At 37.3% G+C, this 27,329-nt stretch overlaps 1 protein-coding gene across 1 annotated transcript in view; it reads left to right on the forward strand.

The window, feature by feature from the left end:
• CUNH7orf50 (chromosome unknown C7orf50 homolog) overlaps positions 1 to 20,871 on the forward strand; it is a 39,746-nt gene extending 18,875 nt beyond the window's left edge. Inside the window, exons 3-5 of the mRNA XM_032983795.2 lie at positions 12,149 to 12,230; positions 16,603 to 16,747; positions 18,910 to 20,871. Coding sequence (XP_032839686.2) covers positions 12,149 to 12,230; positions 16,603 to 16,747; positions 18,910 to 18,983 — 301 coding nt within the window. The 3' untranslated portion in view covers positions 18,984 to 20,871. The remainder of the gene's footprint in view (positions 1 to 12,148; positions 12,231 to 16,602; positions 16,748 to 18,909) is intronic.
• Positions 20,872 to 27,329: the final 6,458 nt, after the last annotated feature.

Here is a 27,329-nt window from a genome sequence, read left to right on the forward strand (position 1 = left end):
TGTCTTTAAAGGAATTTTTATTTTTGTTTTTTAAAAAATATTTTCTCTGTCTTCTCCCCACCATAGTAATGGTAATTTGCTTTTCCATAATAGCTTTCCTGATAGCATATCATGACTGTATTTTGACAAAATAAATTAAAAATATTTTGACACTGATTTATTCACTCTTGTTATGACAGCTTTTGAGAAATCGTTATGTTACCCCATTTTTCAGATGGATAAGTTAAACAGTGATGAAGTTTGTGACTCACCAAAGTCCTTGTACTATCCAAAGGTCTCCTTTCAAGCAAGTGACACGAGGGAAACTAGACATAACTTTCTTCTCATCTGAACACAGGCTCTGTTTTCTTTGGCCCTATACCAGCATCTGCTCCCAACAGACCTGTAGGATTTTCCTCAATTCCTTATTTTGAAAGAGGAGCTTGCATGGCTGATTTTTTTATGTAGCGGCAGCTCCTAGACATTCCTAAAGGCCGCTAGCAACTATACTAATTTCTGGGTGGGTATGCAATGTATGGATTAATATTCCAATCCCTTCTAGCTCCTTTGGGAGAGGTTTCTGTCTTCCATGGTTGGGGTCTCCTTGCAGTTGTGGTCCTTTGTAGTATCGCTGCAAATGACTAGAGCAGCTTTTGATAAAACTAGGAACAAAAATTCCTGAGTTAGCCAGCCGGAGGCTACAGACAGCACTTTTGCTCTCAGTCACATATATAAGATTTTTCTCCTGCGTATGATCTTGTATCGGATGAGATTGGTAGCTCTTAAAATGACTCGTTCTCATGCGCCTGAGGAGGCTTCCCATGCATTCTCAGTGAATTGATTTTTTTCAAAGTTTAGTTTGCTTTTATTTATTTATCATTTTTTCACTAAGGTTTTTAAGATTCCTCATAATTTTTCACATATATGTTGTCATAGCTATAAATTGTATTAACAGTAATTAACCATTGTGCTGTAAAGTGCTTCCTTAGGTGGGGAAAACTAGATTACATGTGTTAAATCCATCAATTTGGGGATAAAAATAGTCAAGGTTTCTTTGCCTGATTCTCTTTCCTGTAAAATAAGGTCTTTATTTCTAAACCTAGTTAAGAAAATTTAATGCATCCTTTCTTAATGACCCTCATTTCCAGTAAAATAAAATTTAGTATAAATGAATTTTTTTAACAGTTTATTAAATGTAGCCATTAGGTATTTCTTGTTGAGATACAGCTTTCATTTGTCCATAGTATTATACAAAAGAGATTGCATCTAATTGAATAATTAAGCAGATTTAATATATTATTTCATCTGAAATGACTTTTAAAAACCTTGTGAGATATATTAGGGGGATTCAGAAGCAGAAGTCCTTAATAATAGGCCAGTCTGCTTCAGGACCATATCCTGGCAGTAACTAGACACCTTCGTTGCTTACTGAAGTTGTGAGTGCTCAAGACTTCACACAATCACTTTGACCTTCTCCGTTTATCTTGAAGAAAACTTGTGCACTATTCAGGTCAAATAAAACCAGAATAACTAAAATTACCCATTTCACATAGAAGTATTACGACAAACTATCTCTTGATATTTTTAAACTAAAAGCAGATTGCAGGGGTTATTTACTTTATTTTAATAAGATTTTGTTTGCAGTGAGGCTTCATTGAAGACATATGAGGCATGGCTTTTTCCTCCCAGGCTCTGAAGTCTGCTCTCCCCTGGCTCTCCAAACTCCTTTCCTAGCACCTGGCTCCCAGCCCAGGCATCCCATCCTTAACCCGCTTTCTGGATTTGAGAAAAGGCATTTTGTACTCACCCATCTTCTTTCATTCAGACTACGTTCTTGACATGGCAGAAATGCAAAAGGAAGGTTTTATGTTTTCTCTGTGTCATAAAATTTAGATCTAGGAGAATTAACACTGCTGCTCACTTAAACACATTCAAACCATTCATCCAATGCCCAAATACTCAAAATAGTGGCAAGTAGTTTTGTAGCTCTAGGGAATCATTAATCTAGTCAGCCAAAGCCAAAATTAAAATTTAAAATGTAGTTGGCAATGATTATTAATCAATTAGCTCCATGGAGCCGTCAAGGTTTCCTAGCCAAAGTTAGAATAACAAGCAATATTTTTGAAATAATAAAACTGGATCCTTAATAAAACTTGTCTCCTGCTTCACACATTGATTAACAAGATGATGCCCCAAAAAGTATCAGTAATTACTTTTATAAGAATAAAATCGAATTGGAATGAGAGCCATCTGCAGAAAACAGTAATTGGCAGATCAGTTTCTTAAAGCATAGATTACTTAAAATCTTAGTAGTGCAATGCACATCACAGGATATTGGAGGAGGAGAATTTGATCCTGTCCTGAATACTGTAGTGTAGTTGTGGATTTGATTATGCAGTGAGAGATACCTGAACATACCAGCTAAATCGAGAAAATGCTAGTGGGCTGTCAACAGCTGTACACTTTTAGGTTGATCTTGATATTTTCATTGGCTTGTCCCTTTTTACAACTCTTCTGCAAAAAGAAGAGTAAATCATTCTGCGAGGTTACAACTCAGGAGATTCAAATGGCCAGGGGTCTGCAACACACTTTCTCCTCCTGCCTCTGCCACACTTGCTAATGAATGCAGCTGTGGGACGTCCAAATTGGGATGTGAAAAATAACAAGGATGGTTGACAGGTCATTTTGTTTTCGAGAGCTTCTATATATGTTCTTGCTGTTGGTCCACAATAGCCCCAAACGTGATATTGTCTCAAATGCGCTGTAAAAGCCATCTGTGTGATGGGTTATTTGAAGAGGGCTGTGCAGGGCTTCCTGTAACAAAGATGAGCTATGTCTAATTAGCCAGCAATAAAAATATGTAGATTTAATTTTCTTTAAAAAAAGCCCACAAATGTAATTTCTACAACAGTGCATGTAGGGCTGGTGCCCAAATTAATAAATATCTGTTCTTCAGTGTTGTCCTAAGAGAATTCAGTTAAGTAAAGGGGCTAGGTAAGAATTTGACAATCCAGGATGTTTTCTATATACCTACAGAACATCGTCACCAGAACAAGCCAGCACTGTGGAAGAGGTCAGGTCTCCAGTCCTATAACATCAGCTCAAGGTTCAGCTTCCCTTTGAGGGAGGGATTTCTCCTTTCCTGGAGGCTTCAGCTAGAGCCCCTGGACACCACAACAGATGGGATTGATTTGAGGCCAGCTATTTTTCAGTGTGAGTATCTCTGCTTGTCAAGCAAGCAGAGGACACAGGAGGTACTTCACAGATGCTGCTGGCATGCAGCCTGCCTGGCCATCCTCCAGGTTGCACCTCTTGCATCCCTCAAGTTCACTGAGACCATGCTCCATGGTCTAAGCAGCTCCTGTTCCTTAGGGATGTGGGGAAGCCCTGTGGGGAGGTCTGCAGGAACAGGATTTGAATCTTGTGAGGAGGAAAGGAGGCCAGTTGGGCTCCCTGCAACTGAGACTAGAAGTCCTGGATGCTGAGAGTCAGAAAGAGACAATGTGTGTGGTGCTGGGATGTAGTGCAGGTAGGCATTTGGCACACGGGCATCTTGCTAGCATAATGAGAGAGCATTGCTTCTTTGTATTCTAGTCAAATGTTTGGAGTTTGGAACTGCAGAAGAACACTTCTGATCTTGTCATCCATGGAAGTCCGTTAGGTCTGTGCAAAGGTAGAAACAGCACAGAAACACCCAACCTGAAGTTAAATTAAAGACATCTGGTTACAAAAAAGCAACACATTTTCAGTAGTGTTGCTGATCAGAGGCCCAGCTGGATTAGACACCTTCATAGGGTGCCAGCCTCACTTTATAGCTTCAGGGCTTCTTGAAATAGCCAGTGCATAATGACTGAATAACATAGACTTTCAACTCAGTATACTAAGCAATAAATTGGCACTTTGGTATCCTGGCTGGTTCAAAGCAAAATCAATCAGCCAACATCTTCAGTATCCAAATTTTTCTCTAAGTGGTCGTTTAGTCACACCTTCTCAAAAACTTGCACTGATAAATTTTCTCATGGAGTTGGTTTCTCTTTCGGCATTTTCTTTCAGCAACACTATATAGAAAACCATGACACTTTATTATATTTCTCATTTTTCTTATTAAGAGCCAAAAGGTTGGGTTTTTGGTTTTTTTTTTTTTTTTTTTTGTTAAATGATTACTAGCTTTGAAATAGGTCTTAAAATTATACAGACTTTTACATTAGTAAATATTTGACTTCTCATAGCAGCTTTTTGTAGCTCGTCTAATTCTTCTTTCATTAACACTGTAATATTCTGAGTAAGCTAGTATAGGTATGACCCAGTACTGCTGAAACCGTAGAATTTTTTCTATTGACACCTAGAGAAAGATTAGGGTATATTAATGCTCCACTAGCTGTATACCTGTGTCTAGGTGCCACTGTTGTAGTTTTGTGGCACTGAACAATAGAATTCAATTTTCTAGATCTAGCTTGGAAGGACTTGCATTGCTTATCCTGGTGAGCAGTAAAATCCAGTGATTATTTGCTCTAGCTGAGAACCACCCCAGAACCTAGTCTTCTTTCAACAACATGGTATTATAGAGTTACAAGCATTGATTTCAGTTTACTTGCTCTTCAAATCTTTTCTTTGAAATGTAACAGTTAGTGTAAAATTAAGAAATACATTTTTTCATTTGTTCTTAATTGTTTAATCTCTTCTATTATTCCTTTCTTCATTGAGACATTAAGGGGGAGAACCTTTAAAGGTTTTAGTTTTAAAAGCTAATTTAAAATTTAAAAAGCTATGAAAATGAGCTACTGATTACAACTCAGCTCAAATCCATGCCTTGGCAGGGGTATTCTGTACCACAGTTGGATGTTATGTGATGTAATGGTAAGACAGAAGAGAAGTGACCATATTTGTTTTTTTTCTGGGTCTGGTAGCATATCCCTCATCTGATCAACAGAAAGCATTTATCTAAATGGACTATTGCCAACTTTTGAAAATTATTTTAGTTGCAGCTGGCTTCTTACATTATTTTCATACAGACTATGGGGCCCTCTTTATCTCCTCATACCCCCCAGGATGTTCTTCATGGGAGGGAGGCATAACAGTTGTTTTCATTTTCCCTTTCCCTTATTTATGGTCTGGGCATCATTTGTGACCAGAATTAAGTGCAAGGAAAGATGGACATCTGGAGAGGAGATGGGACTTCAGCACAGCATTGGGATAGCATTTAGTTGCATATTCCTTGCAGGAACAGAACAGATTAGCGATGAAGGGCTTCGTTTCTATTTTTTATTCTTCTGTGATAATTCAACTCCCTCTTTGTCTTATTTTTGTGAATGTATGTAAAATAAAAAGCTAATTTAGCTTAATAGTATGGCAATATTAGCTGTGGGCTTTAAAGCCTACTGCTGACCTTTTTGTTATTACTGAAAACAACAGAAAGTTCTCAGCATATTATTACTGCTATATATATATATTTTCAGATGAAAATGCAATATTGCTGCAGGCAGGCTAAGACAGATAGCAGCAACAAAATAACTGTACTGGAAAAAGAATTAAAAAAAAAAATGTAGAGGTTTTTTCTCAGTGGAATACTCTTGGCATTTGCAGGTAGGTTGGTGTCTATGAAAAGTTGACAAGTTGAATCACAGCAAGATACCCTATATGTATTGTACCATATGTAAGAGGTATGAGCTCACCTGATGACCTGCTGTATGATTTTGAGGCATTGTTACGATTTTCTGGGTTAACTTTCCTTTCCACTTATCATCTGTCTCATCTGTTTATACTTGAAGCTCTGCGTTTGAACAGTGCCTGTAGTGGGGGAGGAAGGGGACTTCTAACTTGGCTGAAGCTTCAGGATGCAAACATAATATAAAATGTTACAAATAATGGCAAGTGATAAAAGTACATATAATAAAAGATATTCTGTGATAAACATTTTATGTAGATTTAATCAAAGTTTTGCTTTGAGGCATAAAGGCCCTTTCCTTTTGCTTTATAAATACTTTCTAAGAAAATTCTGTGACCTGTGCAGTTTGCTGAACAGATACAATCAGATACAATCTGTCCTTATTTTGGACATCAGGACAAAAATGGGACACTGAAAAGCATGTTTATTTCTTCCTGCATGTGTGATTCCTAAATTTAAAAATAATAAAAAAAAAGCTTCCTCCCCTTGCCTTTTCACAAGTCTTTAGTCATTATGCTGCGTCTAAACCAGATGGAAGAATATATTAAAAATTGTTTTTAAACCACAGATTGAGAAATGGTGCCAGGATTTTCAACCAAAAATGTGGCACTGATTCTAAAATATGTTGACGATTTTAGAAAGTTTTCTTCTGGCAAAAAAGCTCCATTAGTGTCTCCTCTTCCAGGAAAATAAGGAAAACCTTTATCTGAGTCATAATTTAATTAGCTGCCAAACTGGATTTGAGAATATCAGTATAAATATATTAACTTTCTCCAGGAATTGGAGATGAGAGATAAACAGAGTCATCCATAACATGAGTAAAACCCAGTTAAAAATAAAGTCTATGACTCTTTCTTACATCTGTATCTTAAGTCCTGCCATAGGTTACTGTGTCTTACAGTCAAATCCTTGAAAACCTATTTAGAATTTAAGTTTTGGATAATTTTTCCAAATGAGGAATGTAAGCATCACATACTGTTGAAATTAGATTTCCTCTTATCTTGCATTGAGCACTGAAGTGCACCGCAAGGCGGCTTCCTGGGCATGCAGGTGTTGACAGACATTCAAAAACTGCCTTTTCAAAAGTAAATTCATTTTAAATGCCCCTGAGAGAAATAGAAGAAATTCTGAATACCCCCAATAAAAAGAAACACTTTTACATTTCCCTTTAAATAATTGTATATGTTATAACTGGACAAAAAATTATTATTCCTACTTCACTATATGCACTATAGGGCATATATAAAACTTCCATCCACATCCCTATACTTTTTATATATCTATATAAAACCTCCATCCATAAAATGGCTCTTCTCCCACAAGAATGAGCTTATGCCAAATTTCTGCTCCCTCCGTGGTACTTCCAGTGGTTCTAGGGAACCTCTTTGAGGTGCTGGGCTCCTGCGCTCACCCTGGGCCATATGTGGCATTACACTTGCCGCTGAACTGACTTGATAAAAGTATTCAGAGTTTTCAAATTCAGGCCATATAAGGGCAGTGAGCTTGCCTTAAACATAAGAGCATGGTATTTTAAAGTCGCTGCTATTGTATGTATTGCATTGTGAAATATTACAGCAAAGCACTCAAGTGCCAAGTGTTTCAGCAAGGCTTTAAATATCTTGAAGGGAATTTTTTAAACTATGGTTGTGCTTTATTGAGGAAGCACCTGTTACCCACTCTTTACACATAGGGCAGCAAGCACAAAAATTATGCCTTTTGCACTATTTGCAGAGCACTCGGGGAATAAAGCACTTAACTTGATTCCTGCAAGCCTTAATCATGTGCTGTAACTTCTGTTCAGACTTCCTTGTGGGGCATGTAGAAGATTATATGTGATCCTTAAAGACAGGTTTCAGGGTGATGAATAACTGAGTGTATCAAAACAGGAAAGTCCCAGATAAATGAGGTAGGAAGAATGTGACAATTTTTGTATAGTGTTGTAATATGCTGCTTTTAATGTTTTCAGTGGATCTTTTCAATGTAGCCTTGAATGTGGTGTAGTGGTTCAGATCCGTTGCTCTGTCCCTCTGAGATTCAGTGAAGCTTGAGAGAGTAAGGCATAAGGCTCCTCATGGCTAAATCACAGCAGAGCAAGAGGAGGCTGCATTCTGACCTGGTCCTCAGGCCTGGAGAAACCTTTCTATTTAATTTCCTGATGCTAAACCTGGGCTGTATGTGGGAAAAATCCAAATTTGGTGGCAGTCTGCTTTACCTGGAATAGATATCCAGGCTGGAAGATGTATCCAAGGTGGGTCAGACTGTCAATGGCACAAAATCAGAGCAGTAGATGTAGGTGAGTCTAGGTGTCCTTGCATTTGGCATGCAGCAGTGTTCTCATGTATTCTGGAAGGTTATCAGTAGTCATCAGTGTTCTCATGTATTCTAGAAAGTTATCAGTAGTCATATGTCTGTCTTTCTGGTTTCTCAAGACTTGTCTCCTACCCAATATTATCTTTTCAAGCTGAATGAGTAAAATGGTTGATTCTCAGCACAGTGCTTTTCTACACATAAGAGATTATTTAATAATTGTGACAACTTTGTAGTGTTTTATCCTGGCCAGTAGTCTAAGGAGATGCATTGTGTTGTGTTCCCAAATCAAATTTGTAACAATTGTTGAACTGTTGAGATGTTTTTCTCTTACTGTGTTTCTGGAACCGATTTGACTACTTTCCCTTCCCCTTCTCTTTCTACGAGGACATCTCAGAGAGCGCTCTGCCCTGCATGCTACCAGTTGTCTTCTGTTTACCTACTTACGCTCCCCATGTTCCCACATTTTGGGAAGAGATTTGTGTGAGATTATTTTAATGTAGAGACTAAAAGTCATTTATGAGATAGACCAGTAAGAATCTTGGGCAGCTTTTCTACATGAGACTCTCATGCTAAAAACCAAAAGCCCAAATGTAAAATTCCCTAAGCTGCTTGATTAAGTTGATTCATTTTCTCTGTATCTTCAATTTCAAAGCCATTTAGGAAGATCATTTGCATAAACATAAAAGTTCTCTTTAACTAAAGTCAATCAGTGTGTTTTTTCAATGAACTAGAGCTCATAAAAAAGATTCAAACATTAACTGTGTAAAGAAGGCAATTAGTGTTTGTACAATATATTGAAAATTAGCCCAAGGCATGCTGGAAAAATACATGTTTTACGCATGTATATTTTTCATCCAATTCCATAGTTTATATTAGATATGGACATAGATACTTCTAAAGGCTACTGAATAATTCCAACTGAGAAAGAGGTTGTGATTGTCTATAAAAAGTTTTTTTTAAACTATAATGTAGTTGGTCTTACTCTGTATATTTAATCATTCAAATGGACAGCCTTTTCTACTGCTATAGTAGGGCAAGGAAGCTTATCTGCATATAAACATCAAAATGAGACCTCTTTTGTGTTACAAAGCTTTAACTTTTGTAGTTGAAAAGTTGAGCATTTCTAAAAATGTACTAATTATGTCATTCTGATAAAAGGAGATACCCCTCTCACTTTGTCACGGAGTGATACTTTCCATAGGTTTTAAAGCTGCCATAGGAGTAGGAAAAAAGCTGTCATAGTTATAGGAATCAGTGGAAAATTTTTATTTTAAATAACTGCTGGGGAGGGGGGGCAATTACAGGGAGCAACTGCCACGTTACCTCTCTTGGAGATTGTGCATCTATTATCGTGTTTTCCCCACAGTTTGGTAGGAATTAAGGTCAAGAGAAGAACTATTTTCCTGAAGGGAGAGAAATGGGAATTGATGTGACTGTGGATAGAGTACCAGTTAAAAACTTGGGAGCATTTTCTGAAAATATGAGTACACCCATAGTCTATTAAGGAAAATACTACTTTTTTTACCATACTCATTTAGCATTTGATTCTAATAGGACAGAGCACAAACCAAAACAAATAGTTTATGAGACTCTGGTGCTATAATGGGTACAAACATACTTTCTGCAGTTGATTATGTTAAAGCATTTGTTGTTTATATGAATTATTATGGTGTATATAGAGCGAAACCTTTCAGGAAGACTAGCTGAAACTTTTGTTTGTTTCTACAAGAGAATTCACTAGAGTGAAAGTCAGTGTGGAATCTTAGATGCAGGACTATAATGTCTTGCCTTAACATGTAGAAGAGAGCATATGGTTTTGGTAATAGGCTAATAAGAGCAATTAACCTTATAGTGCACTCATTTGTTGGTCTCAGTTGTTTATAAACTAGGTAGTAAAGATATTTTAACATCCTATGGCTTTATAGGAGATTAGTGAAATCAGGCTGTATTTTTCAAATTAATGCCAAACAGTACTCAGGTGATAGCATGATAGAAACATAAAATTAGCAGAGAATTAAATATTCAGAGTACTATGTGGTGTGTCTAACCAATTAATATAATCACAAATGTATAAATACATAGTATGGTTTAAAGAAATAAAAACATGTGTTAAAGGTTTCCATTAGAAGAGGGACTGTTCTCACAGGATGTGGTCACAGATCTGTCATTCAGCTTGTTCTTGCCACCTTGCAAAGATTATAATGTAAACTGTTTCCAGGCTTATTTAACGTAAAAAAGAATTTTAAACTTACCTTCGTCTTTGTGCTGTACAAATAAACAGCATTTTGTACAACAACTCCCATGTAACTGTTCAGAAGGATGAACCTCATAAAAGAATGAGTTTCTTTTAACAGAAACCACCATTATTGTCATCTTTTTTTTATTATTATTTTTGATCGACTTTGGTTTCTAGGTTGGTGGTGATGGAAGAAGGATGGTTTCCCCATAATAATATTCTTTTATTTGATTCTGTAACTTCTAGCAGTCAGCTTTTGAGCTCCTGCTTTTGCACAGTATTTGTTTTGCAAACTTTTCCCTATTTATTGACAATGTCCCCAAAGAGACCTCTAAATCAGTTCATATGTGGATTTAATTTGAGCATGTAAAATATGATGTATTGTAGTTAATAGTGTTTTGTCTGTCCTTCCTGGCTTACTGTTATTTGTCCGATTTTTACCTTATATTTTTGTTACAGACATCTTTATTCAGTTTAGCTAGTGATGACCCTAATGAGTTGTTGCTGCTTTTTCTTAATCCTGAATTTGAAAGTTAAGATGGTATTTTTTGACTTTGGGTTTTCTGCAGAGGCTTCCATGAAACCCTTCTGTACAAATTTGTGGTCTTGTTTTTTTCTGTTTCATTGAATTGACTGAACAATGTATTTGCTGGTGCAGCGTTCATCGAATATGAGGACTCTTTTGCTTTATTAGACTTGACAGTGTTTAAACAATACTAATTCTCTTACCCAGCTGGCTTTTCAATTGATTTCTGTGCTCTCTGTTGCTGTGTAAAACAAGCTGGAACATTAAAGACATCTTGCATGCTACCCTCTGGAGACTTGTTTTTCTTTAGAGAAAAATCAAATAAGTGTAAAGTTTTCTGTTTTTTTTTTTTTTTCCTCATATATTTTCTTCTGGATCTTTAAATGATATTTCAGTGTACTGACAAATTTTGTAAATGTTAAGATGTTAATTTTCAAGCACATACTTTTAAAAAGCAGTGTTCATTTTATAGTGAGATTTGCTAGTTTGCTCACTTGTTTATAGAAAGAAATGTCTCTCTCTTCATCTAAACCAGAATGTAGCAGCTTTGAAATCATATTCAAAATGTACATAAATGTGCACTTCTAACCCAGCTAAAATTTTGCATATTTAAAATATGTTTGATAAACAGTCAAAGAACATTTGCAGATGTTAATAATTTGTTTTACCTGCGCACTTTTAACAGTATTGAAGCAGCCTGAAGTTTTGAGCTAAATATTGAAGTAGGAATTCCTGAGGAGAGTGATACAGGCAAAATATTTTTCTGTCCTGTAAATGTCAATATTTATGTCATACCTTTAGACAAATCCAAGACTTAAAACATATACTCGGAAAAATGAATTTTCTCTACTCTAGAACAGTCATCTGTGACGGGCTTCAGCCACTGTTGAGGTGATCGTTACAGCACGAGTCTCTCCTTCCAGTCCTTTAGAGGTTGCTTAATTGCATACGAATTTCAGCTTATTGTGAAATATCAACTTTCTGAAACCCAAACTCGATTCCCAATCCACTCCACCTCCCCACATACTCAGGTAGCCCTGCAGCTCAGGTAAGGATTTGAAGTACTCAGTTGTCATGAGTCAAATGAGGGCAATGATTTTTCATAAAGAACTGCTCAAAGCTGAGGAGTGGGACTTCATTTTTATCTTGAAGGAATCAGTGGTTTCTGATGAAAATTTATAACATTCTTGGCCATGATGTCTTCTTATAATCTTTTCATTTTTTGCATGGAAGCCAGGTAGCTGTCCCTTGTGTTCTTTTTTGCCACTTATACAAAATGTGTGCTGGTATCTGTTTTACACAATGTCATGAAACTCCATGTCATGCATACAAAGTCACTTGGAGTCATTGTAAGAAATAAATATTTTATGAATAATGAATATTTTGATCACACAGTATTTCATTTAGGCATTTTTTTTTTAATTTACTACAGCTGGTCTGAAAACCCAGAAGAATGGAAGTTTCAAAAAACAAGACAAACCTGGCTTCTCTTGCACATGTATGATAAAGAGAAGGTTTGTATTAAAGCTACTTTTTCTCAGAACAAATATTATATAAAGTTTTATGCAATAATTGTAGCTAGTTTTTATTAATCAAAAGCTGCTAGTACTAGTCATGCACTTTTCTAATAATTTTTAAATACTTTATAAATAAATTACTTTGTTTTTAAACAAAATGTTGAATCATTTTAATTGCTTGTAATCAATCTTTTTATTTTGTTGATGATCATTCTCCTGTGATGCTAGATTTGTATGCTTTGATATATGTCAAGCATAAATAGAGCAGATTCATGTTTTATATAAATCTGGAGCTAACTGAGAATTTGAGTCATACACTTAATTTGAATTTCTGAATGTGGAACCCAATACTGTAAACCACGATTCTCTTATTGCCTCAGATATCTCTGGCTCCATATAAGATGTACAGACATATTGCCAAGATGTTAAAATAGCTTTCTCATTAAAATATAACTGAAACCTGATGTTGATTGTAAAAAGCTTAAAGTATAATCAGAAGCTAGGCTTGCATCATTACTGAAATCCATTCATTTCATAATTTAAAAAACAACATAGATTGAGTTTCCAATAAGTGTCTGACTATCGTGGTATTGAATGGGGGCTTCAGGTCATTCATTTTGTTGTATAATAGAACAAACATCTAGCCATTTGCACAGTGCCTTAGTTACTGATTCATTTAGTCAGTTTTTGCTGATTTTTTTTTTGTGTACTTAAGCATTTAAGCATACCAATCTTCCTGACCCAAATTACTCAGCAGCTCTTAAGCCAATCACCTGACATAGGGTGTTACCTTTATGATTAAAAATACTTTTAGAGAACCAGATAATTAAAAGCAGAGTTTCATGAAGGCAAAAATGTTCACACAGTGTAATACTTTAAAAGGATTAGTTGCAGAATACAAATTTCATTGTAGGTGGCTAGGTTGTTTGTGCCATCTTCTATTTTTAAGTTTCTCCCATGAAAGTCTTTGTCAACCTTTCAAAATCAAAGTATGCTCTCTAAAGCTACCTAGAAATTGTTTTACAGATAGAATGATGTTTTTACTTTTTTACCTGTTTACTTTGGGTTTTGTGTTGAAATATACTGGAAAATAATTAACTGTAAGTAGCGTTTCTGTTATGTATCAAAACACAGCTCCTTATTTCCCAATACTGAAATGAAGCTTCCTTTCTGTTTTTTTGTTTTGTCTTAAATCTGATTAAAGTGCTATGGTTTATTTAAATTCACATATTTTGTAGTTTAATAATCAGAGATGCATTGAATATGAGCTTTAGATAATGATTAACATCTTCATCCAGATTCAGTAAAGTCAGTGGAACCGCTCAAGTGCTTATAATTAAGCATATGAGGAAGTCTTTTTCTTCATCAGGACTGTAGGGAGGGCAGACCAGCTTCTTTTGAATATTTTTTATACCCAAACTCAACTTCCTGTACATTACAGAATAAAATCTGTTGGATATCCAACCATGACTAAAATACAAAAGGAGACATGAATTTCTTTCCTTCCTAAGCCACATCTTTGATCTCATGGTGTCGCTTCGATGCCTACTGAAAAGCCACACAAAGGAGCAAACTGAGTTTCCTGTACTGATAGGCCTCTTTCTGTAAGAAGTAAGTTGAAGTTTTAAAGTCCTTTACAACATGAGGGGTTTTTTAAATCCCTTTAAAATCCGTCTGGTGGTTGGCTGACATCTTCCAAGCCCAGCCTGTATACCTACAGTGTATATACTTCTTCAGGATCCAGTATAAAATAAACACTAGATCATTTGTTGATCTTTGTCATCTGGCACAGCATTTATAGAAAGTAACTATATCGCTGTCTTCAACTTCTGGACTGCAAGGCCCAGGTTCTCAGAAGGTAACTGAGAAAAGCAAGCTTGGCAGCAATAAGCTGAAGTTCTCTGTGCAGATATCTGTATTTTCTTTGCAAAATATGTGGGCATCTGCAAGTCTAAAAAGTCAGAAAACTCTTGAGTTGCACAGTATAATTTACAAGTGGTAACTGTTCTCTTCCTGTACTATTTGGTAGTGTTTCCTCCCTTTTCCCAATGATGATAATTATTTTGCTTTGGGATATTCCCATATAAGTCAGCTCCAGTGCATGTTAGCTAGTTAGAACAGAGGCAAGTGTGTGAGAGAGAAAAAGAAACAAGAAAAAGGTTAAAACAGTTGTAACAAAAGAATAATAGTAAAATCCCATAAGCATCACTTCCACTTGCCAGGGCCGTGGTGGGAGATCTTGATATCCAATTTCAAGCCAGCCCAAAAGCTGATCTTAGAAGGATTGTGTTCCTTCTTGTAAAACCTTGCCAAGAGTCCCTGAAATTTCAGCTCCTGTACTACTGTTTTTGAAGAATTAAAATTTGGTTTTCATTTTTTTGCTGGCACTTTCTACATTCCAGTCCTTGCTATGGCTCTATTGTATAAGTTAGGAGAAAATATAATATTATTTTGCCTACATGGTACTGTATTGTAAGCTCTTGTTGAAATAAGCCTAACCATGTTAAAATAAAAAAATCAGAATTTTGAACACTTGAGCACTTATCCTCAGGGCCAAATGCTATATGCTTTCTAGGCTTCAGGCAGCCACATGTCTGTCTGCACATTTAATATTTCTAAGTTTAGGGTGCGCTTTTAATTGCCCCTTCAAGCACTTTGCTTAAACGATATAATAATAACTGTAATTCCACAGAGTGAGGTATGCTATACCACAAGGTCTGAGAACAAGAGGTGTAAATTATGTAGATAATTTGATAAGGTTTGAAACCTATAAATATTTCTGAGCTTTAAAAACCCAGTACTGAGCATCTGCATTAAAGGAGCACTATCATGCTGAAATTGTTTGTCCAAATGTTTTTGTCTGTTATTAGTACCAGTTTACTGTGAGTAAAAAGGTTTCAAAAATATAGACATTTTTCATTATGTTTAAATGTGTTTGATTCGCATATTATAGCAACAGTCAACCATTTCAGTGTTGGCCACTGTAAAATTACTTTTTTTGTATTTTTGTTTCTTTAACACAAGAGTGCTTGTGTGAAGAATTAGAAGATTTTCCATAGTGTACAAGTTATGAGGCTGAATGCAGACTAGTTTTGATTTATTACTTTGTAATATCCCTGATTGATGAAGGCAGTGTTGGAATATTCTTTCTTACTCTTTTTTTTGAGTGATAGAAGTTTTAGTGATCAAAGTTATGCTGCCAAATGTCGATGGGTTGTAAATTAAGTATCTGTTGAAGCTCCATCTTCTCTGACATGTTGATACTTTGCAGAATTGAAACAGCCCTTGAATAATTAGTCTCCAATCCTTTAAATACTTACGTATGTGTTTAACTTGACTCATGTCAAGTATGCCTTTTAAAGTTATATGTGTAAAGTTAAACATGGAGAAAAATATTTGCATGATTAGGTCATTTTAACATCTCCTGATTCACAGGGAAAATACTTTCTTATTGGCTGAAACCTGTTCCACAGATATACAACATAAAAATTAAGATGTGCTTCAATGTAGATCTGTTCACCTAATACTTTTGAAAATGCATTGGTTTGAAATACTGAATAAATCATTCAGAAGTCTGCTACTTTATTGCCAAGATTATTTCATGTAATGATTATTTAAATTTTATGTTGTACTATATAAGCTAAAATTTAACCTATGACTAGCTAATTAGAAAGGGAGTGAAATGGGGGTAATGCAGCTGTAGATGACTAAACTGTTTTTAATGTTAGGCATGTTAGTAGAGCCTATCAGTTTTAGTCAGCATGATTTTAAAATTATTTCCATATGTCTGAATTCAATTTGTTTTTCAAGTTAAATTCTATTCCTTTGTATCAGCTTTCTGTCGAAGTGCTTGATAGTGGGTGGTATCTCATCTTAGCAAACAAATAGTTTTGGGTAGGGGCGAGGGTAATTCCAACAAAATTCTTTCCTCAGACATGTGCATGCAGTTCTCACTGACTTTAGTAAGGTTTGCATACATGTTTCCAAAAGTAGGATTTGGCTAATGTTTTTGGGTTTTTTTTTGTTTTTTTTTTTTTTTTCTTTCAAACAACCCTCACAGCCTTGAGCTCACTGTCAGGGAGTGTTTGCATTTGCTGATCAGCATTTCCACATCTGCTTAGAATTTCCTCTCAGATGCTTTGCCCATCTGAGCACATGACAGTTCTCTCCCCATGGTCCATCCCTCCCGGCAGCCTGAACCTTGGCAAGAAACACTTCCACTCAGAGGTGGGCATTGGCAACCACAAAAGCCCATGCAGTTCTCCTAATTGTCTTTCAGGTGATGGTTTGACATGATTGTGAATGAGTATTGAGAGAGAAGAAAATAAAGCAGTTTTTTTTCTTCCTTGTTTTTTTTTTTTCATTAAAGGTTCCAGACAAGTATTTCACTATTTTACTGGATTATCTGCAAGGGCTTCAAGGTGGTGCACGAGACATAACTGTGCAGAAAGCTGAAGCTTTTATGAAGGAATTTGATGGTTCTGATGCAGAAGATCCAGACCTGTTGGAGAAGTGTGAGCGCATACGACAAGTTCTGCAGCTGCTGTCCTGAGAGTATTTTTGTGTCTTAATGGTTGTCTGGTGGAGAGAAAGATAGGATGTTGTATACAGAGGCTATAAATTAGTTGTAAAGACATATATTCTAATAAGAATCCTAATACTAAATTTCAGATTTTGTACTCATATTTTTTTCCAATTGCAAATATCTATCATGTTATGAGGTGATGAAATAAAAATAACATATTTGGTCCATACACATGCTATTAAAGGTAATTTTACTGCGTATCTTTAGAAGAAGAAACTTTCTTGTTAGCTTTTCTCCACCTTCCCCTGTAATTACTGTTAAATAAGAGGAGCTATGCAGTTCTTAATAAGAAGAGCAAAGGAACCAACAAAAAGCCTCGAGAGTCTTTTACAATGGCAGCTTTTAAAATGAGCATACAGTACAGTGTTTGCTCAGCCAGCTGTAATCTATCACTTTCAGCTTTAGAAGTATGTCATTTGGATTTGGGAAAGATCATTTTCAGTCTGTTGAACACGGAGTGTATAACACAGTCGCTTATTGGTACTTTACACGGTGTTCTCAAGATGCCATCAGCTTTGTTAGTTTTCCTTTTATATTTTAAAGTTTTCAAATGCGTTATGGCAATTGTTAAGATATTCAGATAATGTACAGATGGAAACAGATCAAATCCTTTGACTATGTAGGTAAATCATCTGACTGTGCCTAAACTTACCCTATGATGAGAAGTGCTGTGCTGCAACGTTTTGTATCTAGCCTGCCAATATTACATTTTCATCTTTCTCTTGTAATTGGCACCCAAAAATCTGTTAATTTGTGTTCAGTCACTTTGATGTGGGCCATTTGTCTCCAATGAACATGCTGAAAATGAGGCTTTCAAGTAAAAAGCAAGGACATTAATTACTCAGAAGTTGGATGATTGGCTTGTTTAATAACACTTGTATTCAGACAGCATTCTTGACCTGATTCTTTAATGTTTATGCAAACATTGTTCATACTTTATTAATAACAACTATATGAAATGTGTAGTGTTTGAAAAGAGTGGCTGTCTTTGGGAATTACAGCTTTAATTTGGATGGGTGAAGGAGGGGAGGATCTATGGATACCCAGGCCTAATTTTTCAATAAGAAGCATTTGAGTGGATTTGAGAGCCTTCACAGTCATGGATTACTACAAATCTTTAAAAGTGTGAAATCTATTACTAGTAACAAATAACTTACGATTCTGCCTTCTTGAAGATGACGTCTTCAGCCAAAAAAGGCTAGACACCAGCATGCCCTGCTCTAACACAGTAGCTGTGATGGAGTTTAACACAATGGTGAGCAGCGTTGAGCAGCAGTGGCCAAGCTCCCTGTTGAGCTGCCGATGGTTCCTCAGCAGCTCGGGTGCTGTTCCTGTACCGAGCGGGCGACAGCTGGATGGGGGCTGCAGGGGGTGCATGCAGTATCAAAGCCTTTCTGAGGCCCAAAGCTATATAAAACTGATCTTGCAGTGTAAAAGTTGGTGAAAAGGGTCTGTAATAAAAAGAAGTGATATTGACATTTAGGGAACTCGTAAAAGGTTGTTGGTTCTTATATTTTATGTCTGAGAATATCCAGCTGGGAAAAACTACTGTCACTGCAAGCAGAAGCTGATACTTTTTCCTTTCCATCTGGAAAAATAGGGATTTCTCAGGGATGAGGTTCTCAAAGTGTCTTTTTGCAACTTTATGATTGCATTTGGGGTGTCAGAGAAGAATCTGTGGTCTCTCTATCACACAAAAATATTGGTCCTTGTGCACTTAATATACCTTGCAGCTTAAAAGCACTAGCAGATTACAAATGTATTTTGGAAGAGACTTGTAAAAAAAGATGGTAAAGGTAAGATCCAGGCAAAAAGATGTGAACCTTTTATAATTTCGACAGATTTGGCAAGATTTGCCTTTCTTGGACCTTGGTTCTGACCATGTTCAAATGTTGACAAATCTGTGAGAAGAGAGGCTTTGTAGGTCAAGAATGTCATATTTCTTTTTATGTCAATTAATATTAAAGGCACATAAGGCCAGTTTGGAGTTCATGTGAATGATAACATTTGGAAAAGAACAGTTAGAGCCTTTCACTGGTGCAGTAATAGACCTTTGTGAGTGAGGTCCTGCTCTGCTCATCTCTTCCTCAGCTGCAGTTCCAACTTTCCCTCCAGTGCTACCAATTACTGGGCAAAGGACATGGTCTTTGGCCTCTGCTTCTTGAAGTTATGGAAAATTCAGAAGCCAAAAACTAAGGTAATTGTTGCTATCATTGTGTTTGGTAGAGAAAGCAGAGTATGATGTTTTCTGCCACATGTCTTTTGGTGTATGGTACTGGTCAGTGGTTACTGGTGTCCTGAAATTGGGTGAAAGGCTTGTAAAACTTCTGCTTTGTATTGTTTACTGTATGTATCTTGGGTTTCAAAGCTCAATATGAAATATTTTAAATGTCTTATACTTGATGTTGTAGTGCAAATAGGAAAGGGCTCTTAATTGCATTTTGCTCTTTTACTTAAAGAATCTTCAACTGGTTGGCAAACAATCATCTTGAAAACACCCATGAAACACAAAATCAAACACATTTTTAGGAGACGTGTATTGCTAGGTCCATTTTAAAGACAAGAGGACCCATACAGCTTATCCAACAGTGTGCAAATGCAGTAACATCTCTGGCCATCAAATTCTCTTTTCCATATGCTAGCCACCAGGTCAGCTTCTGCTTCCTGCTCAGCATGGCATTTTAAGCTAGGGATGTACGTTGTTTGATGAATAAATCTAGCAAGATTTCCTCCATCATGTATTTTAAATTATGTATTTTAAATTATTAAGTTATTGAATTCCTGTAGCTGGCAAAGCTGTACAGGAAGATATTATCTGGCACTTCATTCACTTTGTTTTGTCATTTGGTCACACAGAATTTTCAAATCTCATCATCACTTGTACCGTAGGCAATCATATGGATACAGATAGGACAAAATTGTGTCTCTGCCTCCACTTAAATTGGTCTAGTGTGCTAATAAAAATTGCATCCAAGGCTAGAAGTAACAGTGTGTACAGACTGACAAATTACATCTTCATCTGCCTACTCTAATTGTCTTCTAGTTGAGTTAATCTGTATTGTGTAGCTCTGGCTAGAAGAATTTGTATCCTGAGAGAATGCTGAAGTCAGGACTTCTAGGCAAAATACAGGAACATTAATTACTTAGAATTGCTTAAAGCTGGAACTGTGCCTCTAATGGAAGTACTAATTACTCAAAATCTGACAATGTAGAAAGTTCCCTTTAATTTGGCTGATACTTGCTATGGATTCTGTATCTTCTTGGTTCTCTGCTGTCTGCCCACAATTTTAATTTGTTATCACCATTGTAAAAGTACTGGGTAAATGAATTCCCTGTTCTTATTTGGAAAGGTTGTGCCGTAGTTGTGGGATGTGTAGTTTGTTTCCTTATTTCCTCTCATTGGAGAATAGCTCTGCTGTGTTTCTACTGATTTTAAAGCAAGGTGTCTCTTGACTCATCATTTCAGATAGCTTAGAAATTCACTTCTTTGGTTTGAGCTTGGGGATTTTTTTGTTTGTTTTTTAAACTTTTGTCACTGAATAAGGCAAAGTAATGAACATTAAAATCTTTGCACATTTCTGCAAATCAGTGTCAGAAAAAAACAATTATAAAAGAGATTTAAGTTGCAAAGTCAAATGCTCAGAAAATTAGAAAACATAAGAATGGAAATTGCCTGTGTAATTTCAATTTTACTCTTTCACGCATATGTAGTATGATGCAACCTCTAATTATGTCATCGCTGCTGTACTTTACATTGTGTATAACTGATAAGTCATTTTTTCAGTGTTTTCTTTGCAGTTCTGCTGCTATTTTAATTTTCAAAATTTAGGTCTACAAAGTAGTACTAAAGCTAGAGAAATAGCTTTGTTGTGTGGATTTGATCCTGCAGAGAAGAAATAAGTAGGAACTTTCCTATTCATTTGGTGTAGGAACTAGTCATAGATGTTTCATCACAAATGTTCCCTTTAAAACATGTTTTAATGTTCTGATTCATTTACAGTCAAAATACTGAATTGATGTTACTTAATTTAAATCCAGTTTTGTTGACATAAAACTTTCCAGTGGCTTATTCTGGTTTAGCCCTTGGTTTCCTTTTATGTCTTCCTTTCTGTACAGCTGAATGAGCTAGTTATTTCTGTCCCTGCAAATAGGAATATTAGTTGTTTACAGTGATTCCAGTCATACAAGGACACAATTAAATGTCCTTGCCTTTGCAGGACAAGCTCATTTTAGCAGTGATTTATAATTACATTCTGTTTTAAATTCTTCATAGGAACACACATATCAACAACTTAATATGGCCAAAAATATTTATTTTTTTTTAATATTTTTTTTTTCCCTACAAGGACCAGGGAATACCAAACTAAATAAAACTAATGAGTAAATGGTGGGGGAAGGGCAAAGCAAAACAGTGGTTTATCTTTCTTTGTGAAAACAAAGCTGAATAAGAAGCTTGTGCTACTAAGAAAGTTTGACTGGTGTTACAGACACAAACGGAGGGCCCTTTGGTTAAAAACAAGAACAGTCATACAGTTGCTCTTATTGATTTCCCATCCCCCCCCCCCCGCCGTAGAAAATTTTTGGCATTCTCCAACAAAACCCACGAAAACACCTACGTCAAAAAGCTAAATAGGTTTCAAAATCAAATACTTTAAGGTCAAGAAATGCCACATGTATATAAATGGCCCGAAGAATTAAAATTCTACCTCTCTGTGCCTCCAGCGTGGAGACTGAATGAAAGGGGATTGTGTTAGAAGTAAACAAGCAAAAACCCCTAAATTATATTAGCACATAGTTAAAGATTACCAGTTGCCCTTCTATTCATAGGAAGGTGGAATTACATTCCCTATTAGCTTTAGTTATTCAGTTTTTTTAAGGAAGTTTTGCTGCTAATTGAAATACCATTTTGCTGTGACAACTTACATCTATTCTCATGGTCTCACATGTATTTTAGAAAATTGTAAGCCACGGGACATGGGATCTGTCACTCTCATTTGCTTATAAATAGCTAGACCTAGCTACAGCCCTGTGAAAATCACCATTTGCTGTTGAGCTCCTTCGGACCCAAAGAAGGATGTTGACACTGTGTTTCCCTGTACTGGTCTAGAGGTACAACAAAGCTTTGGCAGCATCCTTTGTATCAGCCGGGCTTTCTTAAGCTCCCTGAAATTGCCCGAATCCAGTACAGTGATGCTGCTGATGGAATTTGCCAAGTGAGCAGTGGCGTTTGTCTGTGGAGCACTTTGAGACGTGAGGCTGCAGGAGCTCAGCTGCTTGGGATGCTCAGCCCACAGCTTAATGCCTTCCTCGGCCTCGCTGCTTGTTTTCAGTCTTGGGCTGCTGAGAGCTGCAACCATTTTATTTGTCTACATTCTGGGGGCTTAATTTGACTAAAATGGTTTTAAAGCTATTTTGGCAGATTGAAAGCTTAAGCTTCAGCAGTGATGTTTGTCTGCTAACATAGATACGTGTAAATAGACTTCATGGATTTCACAAACATAGTACCCTTTATTAGATGCAGAAGCTCTCGCAGGATGCTGGAAATGACTGACCAGCACCCTGATTTACCTTGTTAAATAAGACCAGTATTTCCGTGAGCTGTCACAAATACATGCTAGCAGATAGACACGATGGCAGACAGCCGAGGAACCATGTATGGGCATCAAGCATACCAGAGGGCAAGGATGACAGTCAGGAATGTAACCTCCTGAAGTTGCCTGGTTAAGGCAAAATGCCACCTGGCACAAATCCTGACTGCCATAAGGTTAAAAATAACAAATAGTATCCCTATTACATAAGGAAATCTTTCATCCTTGTTTAATGGGGCACTATGATACTCAGGAGAGAATAAATGCAGAACTTCTCTGAACTCTTACTTGTGGTTGGTGCATAGGACCAAAAGAGCTGAAAATACCAGGGTTGATTGTAAGCAGGGCCCCATGTACAAACTGCTGGTGTTAAACAGATGAAATCTGGGTGAAGTTCCAGTGTCTAAGTGTGCTCATCAGCAGCATCAAACCAGTTCACTGCACTGATGACATCTCAGCCCTGGGAAGGACTTCTAGTCCCTTTTTGTGTTGATTGTGTTACTGTAACATAAATACAGAGAATCTGTGTATCCAGAACCCTCTGGATGGCTGCAGTCCATTGGCCATGTTCTGCTCCTTATTGCAATAAAATGGAGCAGCTGATGAAGTTACTGTGGATGAACTTGAAACTTACCCCAGAACTGCAGTCTGTTTCCACCCCACCTTGCCTGCCTGCAGGTCACTTCCAGTCCCATAAAGGAAACACCTGATTTGGTTTCAGTTAAAGATTAATCTGAAATTATCGTAATGTTGAAGTTTTCCTTTGAGTCCTACTACCTTCTTCTTCTCGTGATCATGCTCAATGTGAAATGCTGTCTGTGGTGAATCTGCAGCCTGTGTCCAAGCCAAATTCTCCTGTTGCAGTGGCAGCTTTGAGGACTGTCAAAGGCAACACTTATTTCCAGTTTGACTACACCACTCTGCCTGTAACCATCATCTCTTTGTAGACTACAATGCCTTTCAGGTCAGTACAGCTAATACTTACTAACACTCACCAAAATTTTTTGGAAGCTTCCAGTGTCTCTTTTAAGCAGAAGCATTCATCAACAGATGATCGTCACACTCTCCTTTTAGGTCCTCAGCTCTACCCGCACCATCTCTCTGCACTCAATGATCTGCTTCCACTAAAAAGTGAAAAAGTGCTTTCTGATGCTTGCCATTTCAGCTAGAATAGCAGAAGACATTGGGGATTTAAAGGTCTTGATATATCAGTCATAAAAATGGAATTATCCTTAAAATTCACCCCAGATTCCTTCAAGATGGCTCTGGATTTCCATCTCCCTCAGCTCTTCTCTGGGGAAATGTCCCATCAAGCAAATTCAGACCTTACATCTGGATGTGTAGTGTGCTTTTGTTCTGGGCCTCATCCCAGACTGTGTGTGACTTGTAGAAATCAGGGCAGATGGCAGAGATTAAGCACTTTTAAAACTGCCTTAGATGACTAAAAAGAAACCTTCAAACAAAAGGTCATCAGTGCTCTGATAACACTTGTGAGCATCTGCCTCTTCATTGGGTCGTGAAACGTGTTGATGCTTTCCAGCGATCAGTCCGTGCATTTATCTCCCCTTGCTCCCCAAGTCACGTTTCCAGACAGTATCACTTTCCAGAGGATTGTTCTCTAGGCTGTCCCTTCATATAAATGAACACTTACTGGCCAAATTACTGAGTTGCTAATGAGACCACTCCACCCTGTGTACAGTTGGTTACAGTGGTTTGAAGGATAAACACAGTAAAGGTACAGTCACGGTGAAATGCTGCTCTTGGAAATTATGATCTTCTCGTACAGTTTGTATAGGGCACACACCTCAATCAGAACTCAGTCTATTGTCAGGTATCTTTACTACCAAAAAAACCAAAACCCTTTAGATTATTCTAATTTCCAGTGCTTTTGATATGCTATTTAATCTCAGAGATGGAAATTCTGCAGTGAGCAGACAGTTGCATTATGATTATTGCACCAGCATCCTTCTCACCTTCCTGTACAAGCTCCTGAACACATTATAACTCACTTTAACTGATACACGGAAAAGTTCAGCTAACTGTATTAGCAAAAAGATGAGGAGGAAAACAGGTCATCAAATTTAGGAAATGCAGAAATTAACTTTTATTTCAAAATAGGCCAGTATAGCTATCTGGATTCTGAGCCTGTGATATTTAAATAAAACTCATTCAAAAAGTATCACCTGTGCAGGAACATGGCATGAAATAGCTCTATGCACTTTATTGTATGGTCTTACTTTTCTTCTGAACAGTCAAGACTGCCAACTGCAGAACACAGTATGTGGAAGGAAAACTACAGTGAACTTGACAATTATTTCCAGAGATTGGTTCAGTCCTAGAAAATATTTATTGGCTCTCTAAAAAAACCCAGGGGTTCCCCCTTTGTTTTCTAAATCCTTTTTTTATTATTTCAGCTGTCTTTGGACAAAGGGAGGGAAAAAAAAGTGACCGCAGAAAGATCAAGAGTACATCTTTGACATTGTTTAATGAATTGTTGAATTACCCCGTTAACACAGAGCAGACAGAGTGTCTCAGTTAATTTTTGTTTGGTTTTTTTTTTGGAGGGGGTCCCAGTAGAAGATGAAAGCATGGCAGGTGTGTCTTGGTTTTTGCTGTTCCCTACACAAGTGTTACAGATGGCTGCTACTCTAAGAGAAGAACGAAGGGAATGTGACAAATGCAGTCCTTCTGCAAACAGCACGTCTTGCACGCTTTTCTGCTCTACTGGTGCTGATGTTCCCCTTCCTTGTTAATAGAACGGTGTTTCAGCCAGCAGAATGTATCAATCAGCCTTTATTTGCATCATTGCTGTGGCTGTGGGTCTTGTATACCTCATAAAATTGCCTTAATGGTCTAATTAAACTTTTGACCTGCTATACAGCTGCAAGCCACTGGTGTTTTGAGTTGTCTGCAGGAACACTTCGGAAGATGCTCTGCGGATTCCAGCATTGGTCCTGGCAAAGGGCAACTGAACACAGGTAATGGAGAACACAAACTTCAGACATTTTAGACAGGAAGCAAATTCACTGTAATGTTGAACTGTGTGAATGATGATTGAAAATGGCAACTACAGAATGCATGCCTTGATACCAGGTGCCATATGAGTTGCTGATACTTGTTTTTTTGGTTGGTTTTTGTTTTTGGGGTTTTTTTTTTTGAGAGCTGAAAAGTATTTCCAGTTTAGCCAGTTGCAGGAAGATAATTATTGGTCCCACAAAAGTAATTGCTGCTGAGATTTGAAAATGACAAAATACTGTGTCCTGCTACTGCACCCCCATGGCTTAAAAAGTTCTGTAACATTTCAGAACAATTTTCTAATATTTGGAAATGATAAAATAATTGTCTCAGAGGAAGGAAAATTGTTATCTCAGCTGTCTTATCTAGAAAATCCTGCCTTTACCTAGATCATCTTAACTTCCTTGCAACTCAACTAGATCATTATGATGGGCACCAGCTTGACGTACCCTTGAAATGGATTCAAAATCTGGCCCAAGCTGTTCTGTGGATAGAAGAAAGTAAAATGCTTATAGTCCTGTTCTGATTGTCAGGATACTAAGGCTATATTCAAGTCATTAGGCTTAGTATATAAAGCCCTTCGTAATCCAAGCTTTAAGAATCTGAAAGGTCACTTGTGGTCCAATAATCCTGAATAGTAAATGTGATGAGCTAGTGGTGACTGTCTTGATCCTAAAACACCTCTTAAAATAAACACTGGTCTCTGCCCCAAAAGCATACGCACATTATTTCAGCATGATCCAAGAGGCTGTGCAAAGAATAAGCAGCTTGACTGTTGCACAACATCATGCAACACTGATTTTTTTTTGAAATTATTTTAATAACTGGATTGAAGGAATAGACAGGAGGATGCTCAAGGTTTTAAAGACTCACCCTCCTGTGGCTGCCATGGTCCAGTGGAGAGATCTCTGCTGGACTGCTCATCACCAAGATCCCCAAAATCCTCCCCAAATGCAGCTGCTCATGTAAATAAAATGAGCAAAGGTGGTTTAGATGATAGGAACAGCAGGGCTTTGCTCATCCCCTGGTCCTGACAGCAGTGTCAGAGATCATTCATACAAGAGAGTGTTCACACGAGTGATGGGGACAGGGGTGTGAGGAGAGGGTAGCATCTGGTCAGAGGTGCAGCAGTTGGCATTAAGCAGGCAGGGGGCTGGGAAGATCTGGCAGATCCCAGGTAAGCGTAGCTCAGCTGTGACCAGCTTGCAGGGATCCGAAAGGCAGTAGCTTTGCAGAGCAGCCCAGAAAGGGGGTTTGGTACCTGGTGGTGCAGGATGGCTGCGTGTAAGGAGCCCAAGGGAAGTTTTGTGGGAGGAAAGGACAAGTGGCAATGTGACAGCCCTGGAGGATGTAGGCGTGGACTGATGGGATAATTTACAGGGTCGATTACACGTGAGATTGACGATATGCTTTGCTAGATGGCAATTAGGGAGCTCAGTCCTTTACCCACTTCCTTGACATCTCCTCAGGAAGATGCCAGACGCGTAAAGAAATTGAAGACTGGGAACACTTAACGATTTATGGGACCACTTGTAGCATCCCCTCTTGGTACCTGACATTCTTCTTCATCCACATTTTTGTGCTGAGGGTGGTTAGATGCTGGGAGGAGGGCTGGATGACTTTGTTTTTCCTCTTTAATATCTCCTTGCTTTTCGATTTGTTCAGTATTTGGAGTGATTTCATCTTTATATTGTATTTATTCAGTGGTGCTCTGGATATGGTTATTTTTGTGCCCTGAAGGGCTTACTTTTCCATTCCATATTAATATATAACTTCTATTAACATCAAAGCATGGTGCATGCATAAAGGAGCACTGAATAGCTAAACTGTACTTAAATATCTGTGACCTCTTGGCTTTTTTATATGGAATGATTATTAATACTTTGCCCTTGCTGTTTCATCAGAGGA

The sequence above is a fragment of the Tyto alba genome, unplaced genomic scaffold (genome assembly GCF_018691265.1).
Source record: "Tyto alba isolate M040663 unplaced genomic scaffold, T.alba_DEE_v4.0 Super-Scaffold_28, whole genome shotgun sequence".
In the NCBI taxonomy this organism is placed as follows: domain Eukaryota; kingdom Metazoa; phylum Chordata; class Aves; order Strigiformes; family Tytonidae; genus Tyto; species Tyto alba.